General features: G+C 45.7%; 1 protein-coding gene across 2 annotated transcripts in view; it reads left to right on the forward strand.

The window, feature by feature from the left end:
- LOC142578574 (fat-like cadherin-related tumor suppressor homolog) overlaps positions 1-14983 on the forward strand; it is a 512562-nt gene that overhangs the window by 353506 nt on the left and 144073 nt on the right. For both annotated transcript variants that reach the window (XR_012827230.1, XM_075687953.1), the window contains exons 26-27: positions 1691-2113; positions 12320-12727. Coding sequence is in view for 1 of the 2 variants with exons in the window: in XM_075687953.1 (XP_075544068.1) it covers positions 1691-2113; positions 12320-12727 (831 nt within the window). In the remaining variant the exon portion in view is untranslated. The remainder of the gene's footprint in view (positions 1-1690; positions 2114-12319; positions 12728-14983) is intronic.

Raw genomic sequence — 14983 nt, forward strand, 5'->3', positions numbered from 1 at the left:
GCTTAACGGCCTAGGCAGTACGGCTGTGACAAATTCGCCACTGGCTGATGTGATGACTGACAAGCCATTGTGAAACACTTGCCGGTGATATGTTTGTATGGGTCAGCGACTGTACTTATTGCATTAAAGGTTAAATTTCTGTAAAATAAAATTTTTATAAAATGAAGTAAAAGTGCCGTTTTTGTCAACTTCATTATATTGAGGTCTAACTGTATAATTCGCCATTCTAATAACAGCTCAGTGTTCTTTAGAGATGCTTTTGGGCCGACTATATGTCTTCGTATTTTATGTAGGAAGTTATTTGTTAGTTATGCTGAACAAAGTGGAGCACACTTGGTTAGCACGCAAGATTATATAAGCGACTTCGCTGGTATTTTGTTGTAACTTTTAGTATTTATATCCATGAACATATCTGGTGAGATAGTGACCGACCCAACAGCCGGGCATTCACGTCAAACGAGGAAAAGTAAGCAAAGTTGTAAAACATTTAATCTCTATAAGGCTCCTGTAAGGTTCTCAGGAGAGTTAAAAAGTCTTTCTTTCATTTTCTATTGAGGTCAGCATCCTTCATTAGTGACTTCCTCGATACAACTGTAATTGAAAGACAAACTTATTTAATTACATTATTAAAGCAGATGTAGTAGAGTAAAGTGATTTTCTTTAATACAGTAGAAAAATGCAGATGCTCACTTTTAACATGTTGGGCAGTGCGGCTATTATGAAAAACTTAAAGTTATTTGCACTGCAAGGTTATGCTTTCCTCAGTCAAGGCAAGCTTTCAATTGGCAAGCTTTCCACTGCAAGTATGATGTTGTTAATTAATTTATTGCTGTAAACTGTAACTAATATTTCTTTAGTATTTCATTTTTCATGGGATGTTCACAGACTAGCATCAAGGCTTTGTTGGGGATGCTGCAGGACCTGTAATTACAGTCAAGTGTTATCTTGCATTGTTTTATTGGGGATGCTTACATGCAAATTATCACGCTAGTCTGATGACTGCTTGGTGCTGTTCCAAAGAACAAGTGGCAACCACAGGCACCACTATTATGTATGTGGTGCTGTTTTGATTGAACACATTGTGCCGCCTGTACTATAGAGTCAAAGCTCTGCAAGGTGTGTCTTTTATACAACAGAGTTTTCAGTGCCTGGTATTTTTGTTTCAGTAAATACAGCCAATTTTTCATTACTTTTTTGGACACTCTTGTACTACTTGAGTAAGGCTTGCAGACAGGCTCTTTGCATCTTACAGCATGAATGGACAGTAATGAAGAGTTTGCAATTTATACTCAAGCATCTAGCCAGTGTATGTGCTGCTATAAGCTGTGCTTTACCATAGCTTTACAGGGTGAGCTCTAGTCGTGGTGCCTGCAAGGCACCTCAGGCAGCAAAAAGCTGAGCAGTGCAGAATTCTGGCAGCTTTTTATGCTCTAGGTGTTGGATGAGATACCCCAGTATGCATTAGAAATGCGAATTGGGCCAGGCACTCTTTTTACTTGTGATCATGAGAGAGCATGGTGCAGCTTTGCTGCTCTGCTAGTCAGTGAATTTCCAGTGGCTTCAAGACCATGTTTTCGAGTCTGATACTCTCTAGGTTATTCTGACTCATTGATGTTTCAGTTTATGGTGGGTGTAGCCAAGACACCCTAAGTAAGAGATGATGTTCTAAGACGTTGAGGATTGAATGCAGGTGAGCAGATATGTACTGGAAGTAGAGTGCTGGGATGGAGGCACACCTCCACTGTCGGCTCAAGCACTGGTGCACGTGGAGGTACTGGACATCAATGATCATCCACCACGCTTTGACCAGAGCAACTACACAGCTGTGGTTCATGAGGGCCGGCAAGCTGGCTGGACTGTGCTGCACTTCTCGCTCAGTGATGCCGACTCATCAGGCCATGGGCCTCCATTCCGGCTTCAGCTCGAAGGACCACAGGGCGAGGAGCCGACATTTTTTCACATAGAGGGCCACGAGTTACGACTTGCCCGGCCACTTCCCCCACAGTCGCGCCATGATCTACGGGTGCGTGCCTATGACTCTGGCAGCCCACCTTTAGCAGCGGAGGCACGCGTCACAGTGTTGGCCGTGGAGAAGAGTCGCTTCAGGCCTCAGGTAAGGGATCTCTGTTCTAGGGGCAAGGATGGAAATGCTGCGCCATTTTTCGCCAACCTGATTCGAAACACTCATCTCAAATTTCAAAAGTCGCTAAATATTGCGAGCTGTGTGTCCCCAATGGCAACCTTGCAGCCTTGTGTTGGCTCATGTTTAGTCCTGGGATCCAAGCTTAAGCCATCCGTTTCAGAGTCAGCATCTATTTAGTATGGATGTGTTTGTGGCGCATTGTAACTCAATTGCCTACAGGATATGGTGAAAATCATTTTGTGCTATACATGGCAAGTCTTACACATTCTTAGCATGGAGACCAGCTGAAGATTATTTGAACTGATGCTCTTTTCATGAAGCAGTTCAGAAAGAAAGACGCGCTCTCAGCTGAATGAAAAAGTTGTACGGTCCAGTCAGCATGTAGCTCAGTAGTTTTGTTGTACATTTTAGTCCTCACTTATGCACCCTATTGTGTGGATTATAGGGCCCCTCACCAAGCCACATAGAAAATTTCTGTTATATGCTGGAAGTTGTTATGTGCCCTCTAAGGATCGTTCTACCACAATAATTTTTCAAATTGGTTCATTAATAGCTGAGATATAAATATTCCACTGTCGTGAACCCATGATTTGAAGAGGCAAGCTTCACCGCCAACATAGACACTCTCTCCACTTGCCCCATCTAGCCTCCGCAAGTGAAATTCCTTTCCTGCATTCTCCCATGCTGGAGCTCAAGAATCACGTGATGCATAGGTCATAGGCCCCGCCTTCTTTTTCTTTTTTTCTTCTCGCTTTTTCGCTGCGCAGCGTACTTCCAGTGACAGTGTCGCACGTGAGCTGTTGCATTTGTCTCATTTCACACAGTGCACGACTTTGCACGCTGTGGATGAGAACACCTGACTAGTGGTATAAGTCAGTGCTATACAAATACTGAGGGAGACGCAAGCGGATGCCAGAGTATGATGGTGCACTATAACACGGTGAAAATTGTGTAGTTTCTCTGTCTGTGCATGTGACTGAATGATGTGGGAACAAGTAGACAAAACAGAAGTACACCTCTCTTGCTACAGTACGAAGTAAAACAAAAACATGCAGACATTCAGTTTATGTGTTTTATTATTTCTCTAAACTTTAATTTTCCTATTGAAGCAACAGATTACACAAATAACAGATGTTGCCTTGAATAATTCTCAATGTCCCATATCGTTATGAGCAATGTCACAGCACAGACATTTACGTAGACACACTTGCACACATATGTCACCTCAGCGGGTGGGAGCACGGGGCCTGCGATGGGAAGGGCAAATAGCATTTGGTTTGGAATTTCAGCTTTCTCCATGGTGCGTAACGATGTAATACTTAGGAGACACAATTGTTAGTGTGCAATGTATGCACTGCGCTTGCCAGCTCAATATGGCCAGAACTGGTAGGGGCCCTTTAATGGCAAACACCATGCATGTGACATTCCGATATATTTCACGCGTGCACAAAGTCCAGTTATCACGATGTTAGTGCTGTACACTAGCAAACAACCTGCTTGCTTTCATGAAACTTCTTGATGAGAAATGTCGAATGGCAGCCGTAATTTTCACTCAAATTTGGCTCAGTGTGCTCTATTTTCTGCATGCACCATGCTAAGCCAGAATTATGACGCTACAGAATGTAGGCTGAGAATGTAAAATTTTGGTTTTAGCCAACATTAGCGGCCAAATGGCAGTCGTAAAAAGTTGGAGAATACGCAAATGACAAATTGTGTTTGCAGCAACAATGTTCACAACACGACTTGCACAGATTTCCGGAAATTTTAATGAAGCATCCTTCGGCTTCCAAATATTGACACTTGTTTTACATTTGCTTTATGGGGCATCCTGAATAATTGAGCTTGGGCAATATATTGGCCAGCAATGCTGATCGGAAAGGTAGTTGAGAAGAGGTTTATTGGACATGGGCCATAAATCTAGAATACAGTGAAGGAGCACTGGTTCAAGTCGAGCACTGTATCGCGCACTGCGTCGGTGATCCTGCTTGCGCTTTGACTGTCCTCCTATTCATTACAATTGCCCCCACTGAATAGGCATGAGCCATCCTGGCAATCTAAGAGGTGGGCATAGGATGGTCGAAGTAGGACTTGAGGCGCTCCATGGGAACGATATCACGTCCACAGCGGCGGAAGTCGACAGGCAGAGTAAGAGGCTCGATGACATAGTTAAAAAGAGATGTTCACTCGACCATGCGGTAGAACCCATCATACTTGGGGAGCAGTTTGGAAGACAGACCAGGATCTGTTTCTGGCGCTGCTCGTCAGTTGTAGTGAAACGCCTGGCCAGTTGACAACATTCTTCAGCATATTGGACAGCTTTGGAAATCAGCACATACTTGGAGGTGTAGAGGTTGTAGGGCAGTATAGTGTCTATAGTATGACACAGCTGGCTACGGTACAATAGGAAGAATGGAGAAGTACCGGTTGTGACTCGTGTAGCAGTGTTGTAGACGTAAGTAGCAGAGGAGAGGACCAGGTCCCAGTTTGCCTGATTGGATGCAACATGGGTTACAAGCATGTCTCTCAAAGTCCAATTAAACCACTCAGTGGGGCCATTTGTCTGAGGATGTTAGGCCGGGCTGGTGAGATGGACAGTATGGCACTGATGATGCACAGCATTAACCACGTTAGATATGAACACATGGCCACAGTTGCTTAGGACTTTTGCGTGGAAGGCCATGACGAAGAATAAACTGGTTAAGAAGGAAGGATTCGGTGTCCTGTGCTACGGCAGTGAGTAGAGCAGCAGTTGGCGGTAGTGAATGCCTGCAGTAGTGAATGGCAGGGGTCTGTACAGATCGATGCCAACACGGTCGAATGGATGGGCAGGGCACAGAAGCAGCTGTAAAGAACTGGTCTTAGAATGAGGGGTTTTTTTTCGTCGCTGAAATTCAGGGCAGGCACAAATAAACTGGCAAATGAAGGTGTACATTGCATGCCAGTAATATAGATGCCAAAGGTGTTCGTAAGTCTTGAAGGCACCGGCATGAGTGCATTGCAGGTTTGAGTGAAAAGCAGTGCAAGCTCGCTAATGGCTGAACGGGTTCTCTATTTGTTATGTGGAGGGAAAGCCCACTAAAAGATGTTGTCACTTTTCGGAGCTTACGGCAAAGGGTTGTGTTAATAGTGGAAATGGCAGTGCCAATATCTACAAAAGCATATGCACGGGCGCCGCCCGCAGAAACTTCAACAACGTTCTACAGAAAAGGGTGAGAACTTTGCCATTCCAACAGTACCGCAGTTTTTGCCTCCTGAACTGCGGCAGTCAATTTCCCTCTTCTCCAGGGGCAGAGCGACGATGCATTAGAGTCAAATAGTGGCAATATGGTGAAGGGGAGCGACGGGACTTGGATGGTGGATGGCCACTCAAGGACATAGTGAATTGCATATCCGAAGAGTTGTAGCATGAACATGGCTGGTCAACGTATTAGGTTGGAGGGCGAGCGTCCCGAAACATTTGCATGTGACGACCACAGTGTCTGGCAATGTGACCGGGACTGCCACATGCAAAACAAATAGGCTGGTTATTGGGTTTATGCCAAGGATTTGAGTCGACAATGGGACCATGCCAAGCAACGGCCGTAGAAGGGACTGTCGTAGGAGCCGCTGGATGAAATGACAAGTAGCTTTGTGGCTGGTACCAATTTGCTGCTTCAGTGTAACTCAGGGGTGCGGCGACACGATGTGGCTGTATGAGCACTGGTAGGGCCTCAGCAATCTGCTCTTGAATTGCCTGATGGAGCATCGGAGGCAAAGAAACGACCTCTTCATGCACAAATGTTTTGATTTGTGTGAAGAGGGATGAGTGCTCAGGGACGACTGCCAGCCCCGCGAGTGGCTCATCGCATTGTTAAGGACACCGAGCCATAGCTCGTTGCTTCTGAAATTCATCGTAACTCTGGCACAGTGTGACAACTTCAGCCGTAGTGAGAGGGGACTTCGTGAGAAGCATCTGAAAGACGTCATCATTGATACCCTTGATTATGTGCTAAATTTTAGCAGCCTCTGTCATTGAAGCGTTGACATGCTTACGCAGGTCGACGACATCCTCAATATAAGTCATAAATGTCGCACCAGGATGTTGTGCCTGAGTGTGCAAATGTTGTTTGGTGCAAAGCTTCTGGATGGCAGGGCAGCCGAAAATGTCCAAGAACGGCGCTTTGAAACCGGACCAGGTATGAAAGTCCGTTTCGTGGTTCTGACACCATAAGTTTGCCGTGTCCGAGAGATAAAAGATTACTTTGTTCAACCTCGTGATATCATCCCAGTGATTGTGCATGCTCACCCTCTCGTACTGTGTTACCCAGTCCTCGAGGTTGTGGTTGTCTTTGCCACTGAATACAGCGAGGTTTCCTTGGCAAAGTGCACCAGAGCAAAGAACAGCCGGTGGTGGTGACGTCTGGGGGCTGCATTGGCTGGCATGGTAAACAGTAGCGTCTGGGATTGGAGTTCCAAGGTGCAGGCGTTGTGGAGACCCTAGCACCTCCACCACTTGAAAAGAGGTTTATTGGACGTGGGCCGTGAATTAAGGGCCTCAGCGAAGAGCACTGGTTCAGGTCTCGCACTGTCTCGCACACTGCATTGGCTATCCTGTTTGCCCTTCAGCTGCCCTCCTCTTCTTCATTACACAGCGAACATATTTTCCCCTTTATACCTTTCAAAAGTATCAACTTATTTATTATCTTTTTTTGGCAAATGGTTTGGAATACAGTACTGCCAAACATGCAATGATTCAGGAAATAGCTTCCCATTTATTCTGTGGTATTCTGCTATCCCAACTGAATGTAACCAAGAATTTAAAAAATGACAGAGGGCATTACATGAAGGGTGTTCACTGTATGTTTGTGGGTGTTCTTCATAGTAGTCACTGTAAGTATTTCTAATTCATTGTGCATGAACGCATTTAATTAGTAACTTTATAAACTTGCCTAATCAATGAGGTGTCAATGAAAAAGGTGAGGAAAACGTTGAGAAATGATCAGGAACTACATTTGAAGTAACTTAGGATTAATGCAGACATTCTTTTTCCTTCATAAAAAAGAGCCCTTGAAATTAGAAAAATAGAATATGCTGTGCCCATGGATATGGCCTTGGCATTTTATAGATTGCATCAATCTCAGCTCAAACCTTGACAAATGCAGTAACTTGGAATGAGGGGCAAGGATCTTTTCTTGACATGTCATCAGCTATTGGCACGCATGTACAGTACTTCCAAAACCTGAAGTAGCGCAATCTTGTAACGGTTCTCTTTCCTAACCATTACAAGACTGCGCCCCTGGCTCGCACATGCCTCATATACACAATGTTTACATCTGAGATTGTTGATATCACTGGCGCACGGACACATTGTCATGTAAGCAAAAATTATTCACTTGCTGTGTTTTTTACTGAAAAAAAGAATGCACAAATTGGTTACTCCTTTGAGGGCTATTGTTAGTGAATGTAGCACTTGGCAACTCGAGGTCAGCCAATTTTTGTTGAATTGCCTCAAGTAAACCAAAATCGATGATCCTTTTCTAGTAACTAAGTACGGCAATATTGCTTCAGGCGTGTGGTATTTGATTGTTTGAACGAGGCGCGTGGGCATCATCACTCGAGAAAAGAGGAGGAAGAATGAACGGGGCTCGCACTGTGAATCTAACCGGTCAGCGCTGCAATTGCTGTTGTAAATATAACCTGTAAGTAGTTGCTCGTCTTACTGACTCGTCTTTCGCATAACGTTGTGGTGGAGGTGGAACGTTCCCCGTCCTCGCCATGGAGCTCCGAAGCAGCTGTACCATCATCTTCTCAGCCATGGCTTCTGATGGAACCGCCCCGTCGCCATCTACACCTGTGGCACCAACCACAACGTATGTTACAGTTCCTAGTTTCCGTGATCCTGGGACATTCTCCGCCCAAAATGACGGTGACATCGACGGCAACGGCATTACCATGAATTCATACAAGCCATCTGGTGTTACAAACATGGCTTTAGAACAGTCAGCATCAGCCATGGGCACCTGCCATTAGCCAGAGTGGAGATCTAAGCAGGAAAAAAGCTCCACTTCTTGCAAACAGTCAAGTGTGTCGTCGATATGTGGTAACGGGTATACATCCTTTCAGGTAATCTTGTTAAGCCTTCGATAATCCACACAAAATCATATGGTGCCGTCTTTTTTTTAAAACTATGATGACTGGTGATGCCCAGGGACTACTAGAAGGCTGGATGACACAGCGTTTGAGCAAATCGTTCACCTGGTCATTGATAATGCGTCTTTCAGTCGCTGATACTCAGTAGGGATGCTATCAGATAGGTGCGTGGTTCCCAGTGTCGATAGTGTGCGAAACAGTCGTTGTGTAGCCGAGTGATGTTGCTTGGCAGTCAAAAGAGGAAGAGAAGCCTTGGAGCAAGGGAAGAAGTCCACCACGCTGCATCGTCGTAAGGTCACTGGCAATAGCTGGCGTAAAACAACGTGGCAGTGACTGAGGAGGCAATGCCTCGAGAGCGGCAACATAAGCGGAGTCATCCATCGTGTCAAATATTGAAGAAGAGGCCTGTGGCTCTGCTCTCCCAAGGCTTTCGTGGCGGGGTAAAGTAATTGGTTCGGCCAATTGGTTTGGCATGCACATGACAGAGGCGCCAGTTTTGAACTCGAAGAGAGTGAATGGCAGTGAACTAAGAGTTCTGACGGAGCGAAGGGTACTGTGCCATTATCTACAGTGTCGCAAGAGATACTGACAAAAGTGGAAGACCAGGCAGGTATAACGGTGTCTTCTGAAATGGCGATTTTACGACACGGGTCCTTGTGGTCATTGATAATATTGGTCGAAAACTGAAACAGCTCGATTTCGGTGCAGGCGCAGTCAATGATCGCATGATGTGTGGAGAGAAAGTGGCAACCTAATATGACGTCGTGTGAACATGATAGCAACGCGATGAATTCTATGATATAAAGGACCTCCTGAATGACGACACGAGTGGTGCAGGCCCCGAATGGCTTGACATACTGCGCGTTGGCAGTCCGAGGGACAGTCCAGAAAGTGTCGTCGTCACTTTTCCTATCTTGAGGCAAATATGGGCATCTACCGTTGAAAGTGCAGCACCGGTGTCGACGAGTGCTAGCGTCAATGTTCCTTCTATTGTGACTTCAATAATGTTTCTCGGGGAAGTGTGAGGCCTTATACATTTTGCTGACACCGCAGTTCTCACCTCCTGAACTGCGAGTTTTAGTTTTCCTGAAGCAGAGGGCTCCGCCGTTTGTGCATGGGGTAAAGGGAGTGGCAGCAAGGAGAAGACGAACGGCGAGCGGAGAATGTGGTCTCAACGGCAGGAGGAGATTCAAAGGTGTCTAAATAGTTGCGGCGTTGTTGGAAACGTGGCGCATATGGATGCACATTGTTGGGGACGTTCGGTGTAAGTAGGTGACAGTGATGTGCCACGTGTCCAGCATGGCCACAATAAAAACAAATTGGACGATTGTCTTCCGTGTGCCAATGGCCCTGAGGTCGTGCATGCTGCACCACTGGACAGGCTGGAGGGTATACGGGCGGGCGAAGGGGACCGTAGGATTGTGGTGCAGGCCTCGTAGCGACTTCGGCGTATGTCAGGGGAGCAGCAGTTAGAGCCTTCTGGGGAGAAGGCGAAATGTGGTTGGCTACCTGCTCCTTGATGACATATTGGAGAGCGTGCGCCAACGGAGAACTCAACTACTGACCGTGTGCAAGTGGAATCACAGAAAGCTGACATGCCACCTCTTCACGGACGAGCTCCTTGATCTGTAGCAGCAGCTAAGTGTTATCCGGCGCAACAGCCAAGCTTGACATTGAAGTGGCCTGAGGATGGGATTGGCAGGTGGCTATGCGTTGTTTGTGTAGTTCGTCGAAGCTTTGACAGAGAGTGACGAGTTCAGAGACTGCCACCAGATTTTTTGCCAACAGCATCTGGAAGGCGTCGTCTTCAGTGCCTTTTAAAATATAGCTGATCTTTTCATCATCAACCATGGTGATGTCGACGTGGTTACAGAAGTCTCGGGGAAGTGCAGCACTGGTGTCGACAACGACGGTGTCGGTGTCGACATCTTCTATATAACTGGTAAATGCCTCCCCGCACTGTTGCGCATGACTATGCAAACATTGCTTGGCGCGAAGCTTGGGAACAGCGGGGCGCCCAAATACCTCCATCACGTTAGCGTTGAAGGCCATCCAGGTCGTGAGATCACGTTTGTGGTTGTGGTGCCGCACACTGGCGACACCGCTCAAATAAAACGACACGTAATTCAGTTTTTTGGTGTCGTCCCAGTGGTTCTGGATGCTCACCCTATCGAAGTCAGCTAGCCACTCTTCTACGTCATGGTCTTTGGTATCGCTGAAGATGGCTGGGTCGCGCTGATGCAACGGGCCGGGGCAGACCACGGTAGTCACCGGGGCAGCAGGCTGTGGTTGTGGTTGTCCTTCTTCCAGCATAATGAAAACTGGCTGCAGTGTCCGATTGCGAAGTTCCAGCTTTCCTGTTGTGCCCAGCAGCTCCACCAATTGTAAAGGGGCTTTATTCTGGTCATAGAGCAGCAGCAACAAATGCAGCACCAGCGGGTAGGCCGCAGCCAGAAAGCGAACTGGGTATGGGCCACACAATGGCAACAGGGCTTTTCAGCCTGCCGATCATCGTCACAATATATACATTTTTTGCAATATATATATATCATATATATATTTTTGTCACAATATATATATTTCCTGGTCCGGGTTCGAGTTCCGGGCCAGGACGAATTTTACTTCAACTGCGAGGCTTTTCTTTCAAGGAACCCGTATTGGTTTCCTTTGTAACAATTGCTACAAATGGGTGGATGCCTGATTTTTTCTTAATTTATTCCTACTCTCCACTTAGCAGGTTTCCGCAAAACTATTACGTCAAACTTTTGCCTTTGCTTCGAGTTGTTGACAAATTCGACTTCTCCCTGCTATCTGCTAGCCACCTGGTTAGCTCAGATTGTAGAGCGACCGCCCCAGAAAGCATTGCTCCCGGGTTCGAGTCCCAGACCAGGACGAATTTTTCTTCAACTGCAAGGCTTTTCTTTCAAGGAACCCGTATAGGTTTCCTTTGTAGCAATTGCTACGAATGGGTGGATGCCTGATTTTACCTTAATTTATTGCTACTGTCCACCTTGCAGGTTTCCGCAAGACTATTACATCAAACTCTTGCCTTTGCTTCGAGTTGTTGACAAATTCGACTTCGCCCTGCTATCTGCTAGCCGCCCGGTTAGCTCAGATGGTAGGGCGGCTGCCCCGGAAAGGCAGTGGTCCCAGGTTCGAGTCCCGGACCAGGACGAATTTTTCTTCAACTGAGAGGCTGTTCTTTCAAGGAACCCGTATGGGTTTCCTTTGTAGCAATTGCTATGAATGGGTGGATGCCTGATTTTCCCTTAATATATATATTGTAATGAAGAAAGGCAGAAATGACATCCCGATCATCATCAAGAGCGGAGGGCACGAGATCGGCGCTCGAACACCACCATCTGGCTCTCCCGACCTACTGTTCTGAGCTACCGCCTGTTTGTTGGACTCGTCCAATAAACCTCCTTACATTTGGTGGAGGTGCGGGGTACGCACATCGCCGACACCCTGGAACTACGATCCCGTACGTTGCACTCGACCATGCAAGCTGACGCGGCCCTCCGCTCTTGATGATGATCGGGATGTCATTTCTGCCTTTCTTCATTACAATGATATATATATATATATATATATAGCTCTTGAAATTGTGCTTTTTATGTAGAGTGTAATGTATTAGTTTTGGCCACAAGATGGATGGCAAAATGGGGATGTAAACTTTCAGTCACCACAAAGGAAACTTCAGTGAACACAGCCTCTCAACCGCAGCCAGTTTTGTGTCGCCAAAACTAGAATTGGGGTTAAGCAGGTGTGGTTGTTTCAAGAAAGCAAATATACCCTGTTCATTAAAATATGTAATGAAATCAATCCTTTTTAAAAACATTACCAAGTAATTTTGGTAGCTCTCTCTGCTGTGGTTTCTTTTAAATAAATTAAATGTAAATCTTAAAAAAAAGTAATTTTGCTGAAGTCTTATAAAAGTGGGAGAAGAGGGGCGGGGGATGTATGCTTGCTACTGCTATAAGGGGTCACGTATTAAAAAACACTGTTGTAGGGAGCAAACTATGGCATCAATGGTCTTTGTCGCAGGTGCAGCCTCTGAACGTGATCATCTGTTCCTACTTGGATGACTTCCCTGGTGGGTTGCTGGGTACAGTGCATGCCACCGATGAGGACCCATATGACAAAATCAGCCTGTCCTTGTCTGGACCACATGCTGCGCTGTTTGTGCTTGATCGTGAGGATGGGACCCTGCGTGCACTACCAGGTCTCGATGCAGGCAGCTACATATTGAATGTGAGCGCTTCAGACGGCAGCACACCTTCGACACATGCACCAGTGACTGTGCACGTTGTGGCTGTGTCTGAGGAGGCACTCAAGGCCGCCATCGCGCTGCGCCTGACTGGAACCACAACTGCACGCTTTTTGGCTGCAGACCGGCGGCTACTGCTTCGGGCTGTGCGGACGGCTCTTGGTGTGCGCCTGAGAGACCTAGTGGTACGTTTGTGGCTGCTTCTTTCTTTGTTGTTCACTAGAATGCAAGAAGAGTGCTTCAGGGAGCCATGTTTATTATCTTAAAAGGCAGTGCAGCCACTTATAGAGAATGAGGATGACTTATAGCTTATTAATTACTTCTCTCCACCTTGCGGGTTTCCACAGAACTACTACATCAATCTCTTGCCTTTGCTTCGAGTTGGTGACAAATTCGACTTCGCTCTGCCATCTGCTAGCCGCCTGGTTAGTTCAAATGGTAGAGCGGGTTCCCTGGAAAGGTGGTGGTCTCGGGTTCGAGTCCTGGACCAGGACGAATTTTTCTTTAACTGTGAGGCTTTTCTTTCGAGGAACCCATATGGGTTTCTTTTGTAGCCATTGCTACGAACGGGTGGATGTCCGATTCTCCCCCCCCCCCCCCCACTTTCTAATTATAGCTGAATAACGTGACATGTTACATGTTTTGTAAATGTGGACAAGAATAAACGAGCGCAATACATACATCACACTTCCATCATGTTTATTTGGAAAACCCAATTCTATAATTTATATGCAGAGTGTTGCAACTATCATACACCAAGATTTCATCATCAGCATCAGCCTGTTTTATGTCCACTGCAGGACGAAGGCCTCTCCCTGCGATGTCCAATTACCCTTGTCCTGCACTAACCGATTCCAACTAGCACCCGTGAATTTCCTAATTTCATCACTTCACCTAGTCTTCTGCCCTCCTCGACTGCGTTTCCCTTCTCTTGGTACCCATTCCGTGACCCTAATGGCCTAACGGTTATCTAACCGGCACACTACATGACCTGCCCAGCTCCATTTCTTTCTCTTGATGCCAATTAGAATATTGTCCTTACCCGTTTGCTCTCTGATCCAAACCGCTCTCTTTCTGTCTCTTAACAGTATGCCTAGTAATCTTCATTCCGTCGTTCTTTGCGCGATCCTTAACTTGTTCTCAAATTTCTTTGTCAGTCTCCAAGTCTCTGCCCCATATGTCAGCACTGGCAAAATGCACTGATTTTACACCTTCCTTTTCAATGATAATGGTAAGCTTCCAGTCAGGAGCTGACAATGTCTGCCGTATGCGATTTAACCCATTTTTATTCTTCTATGAATTTCCTTCTCATGATCAGGGTTCCCTGTGATTAATTGACCTAGGTAAATGTATTCCTTCACAGACTCTAGAGGCTGACTGGAGATCTTGAACTCTTCTTCTCTTGCCTGGTTATTCATGGTCATCTTTGTCTTCTGCATATTACTCTCCAACTACACTCTCACACTCTCTTTATTAAGGTCCTCAATCATTTATTGTAATCTGTCTGCGTTGTTGCTGAATAGAAAAATGTCATCGGCAAACCGATGGTTCTTGAGATATTCGCCATCGATACTTACTCCTAAGCCTTCCCAGTTTAATAGCTTGAAAGTTCTTCCAAGCACGCAGTGAATAACATTGGAGAGATTGTGTCTCCCTGTCTGACCCTTTTTTTTTTATAGGTATCTTCCTACTTTTTTTGTGTAGAATTAAGGTAACTGTAGAACCTCTGTAGATATTTTCCAAGGTATTTACGTAAGCGGTCTATGCTCAAAGATTACGTAATACCTCTATGACTGCTGGTATCTCTACTGAATCAAATGCCTTTTCATAATCTATGAAAGCCATATAGAGAGGCTTATTGTGCTGTGCGGATTTCTCGATTACCTGATTACACCCATAGCCAAAGGTTGGTAGGAGGTCTAAATTAGAATATGTAACCAAAAGTGCATACATCTTGGTTTGTCCTATGCCAAGTTTCCTTCTCACTGATTTCATGCCGCATCCATTTTTTACTGCTTCCTTTGTCTTTCTCACATTATAATTCCAAATATCCCTTAGTTTCTCCTTGTTGGTAGGTTGTGAGAGTTTGGCAAATTCTATCTTATCTATTGAGTTGGACATTTTCATTCTTTGTCATTTCTTTATTAGGTCCTCTGTTACTTGGGAGACCTTACTTACTTTACTGGTTGCCTTGGTACCTTACCTCCAACTTCAATAGCTGCTTCTTAGGCCAGCCTAGGTACTGTTTATTCATTACCTCTATGTCATCTTCATCTCTCTGTTCAAAGGCTGCATATTTGTTTGTAAGTACAGCCTAAATTTGTCTGCTTTTACCCTTACTGCCTCTAGGTTGACCTGTTTCTTCTTGACCAATTTTACTTTTTCTCTCTTCAAACTGAGGTGAATGCTAGCCCTCACTAACCTATGACCACTGCACTTTG

This window comes from Dermacentor variabilis, chromosome 4 (genome assembly GCF_050947875.1).
Source record: "Dermacentor variabilis isolate Ectoservices chromosome 4, ASM5094787v1, whole genome shotgun sequence".
Classification (NCBI taxonomy): Eukaryota; Metazoa; Arthropoda; class Arachnida; order Ixodida; family Ixodidae; genus Dermacentor; species Dermacentor variabilis.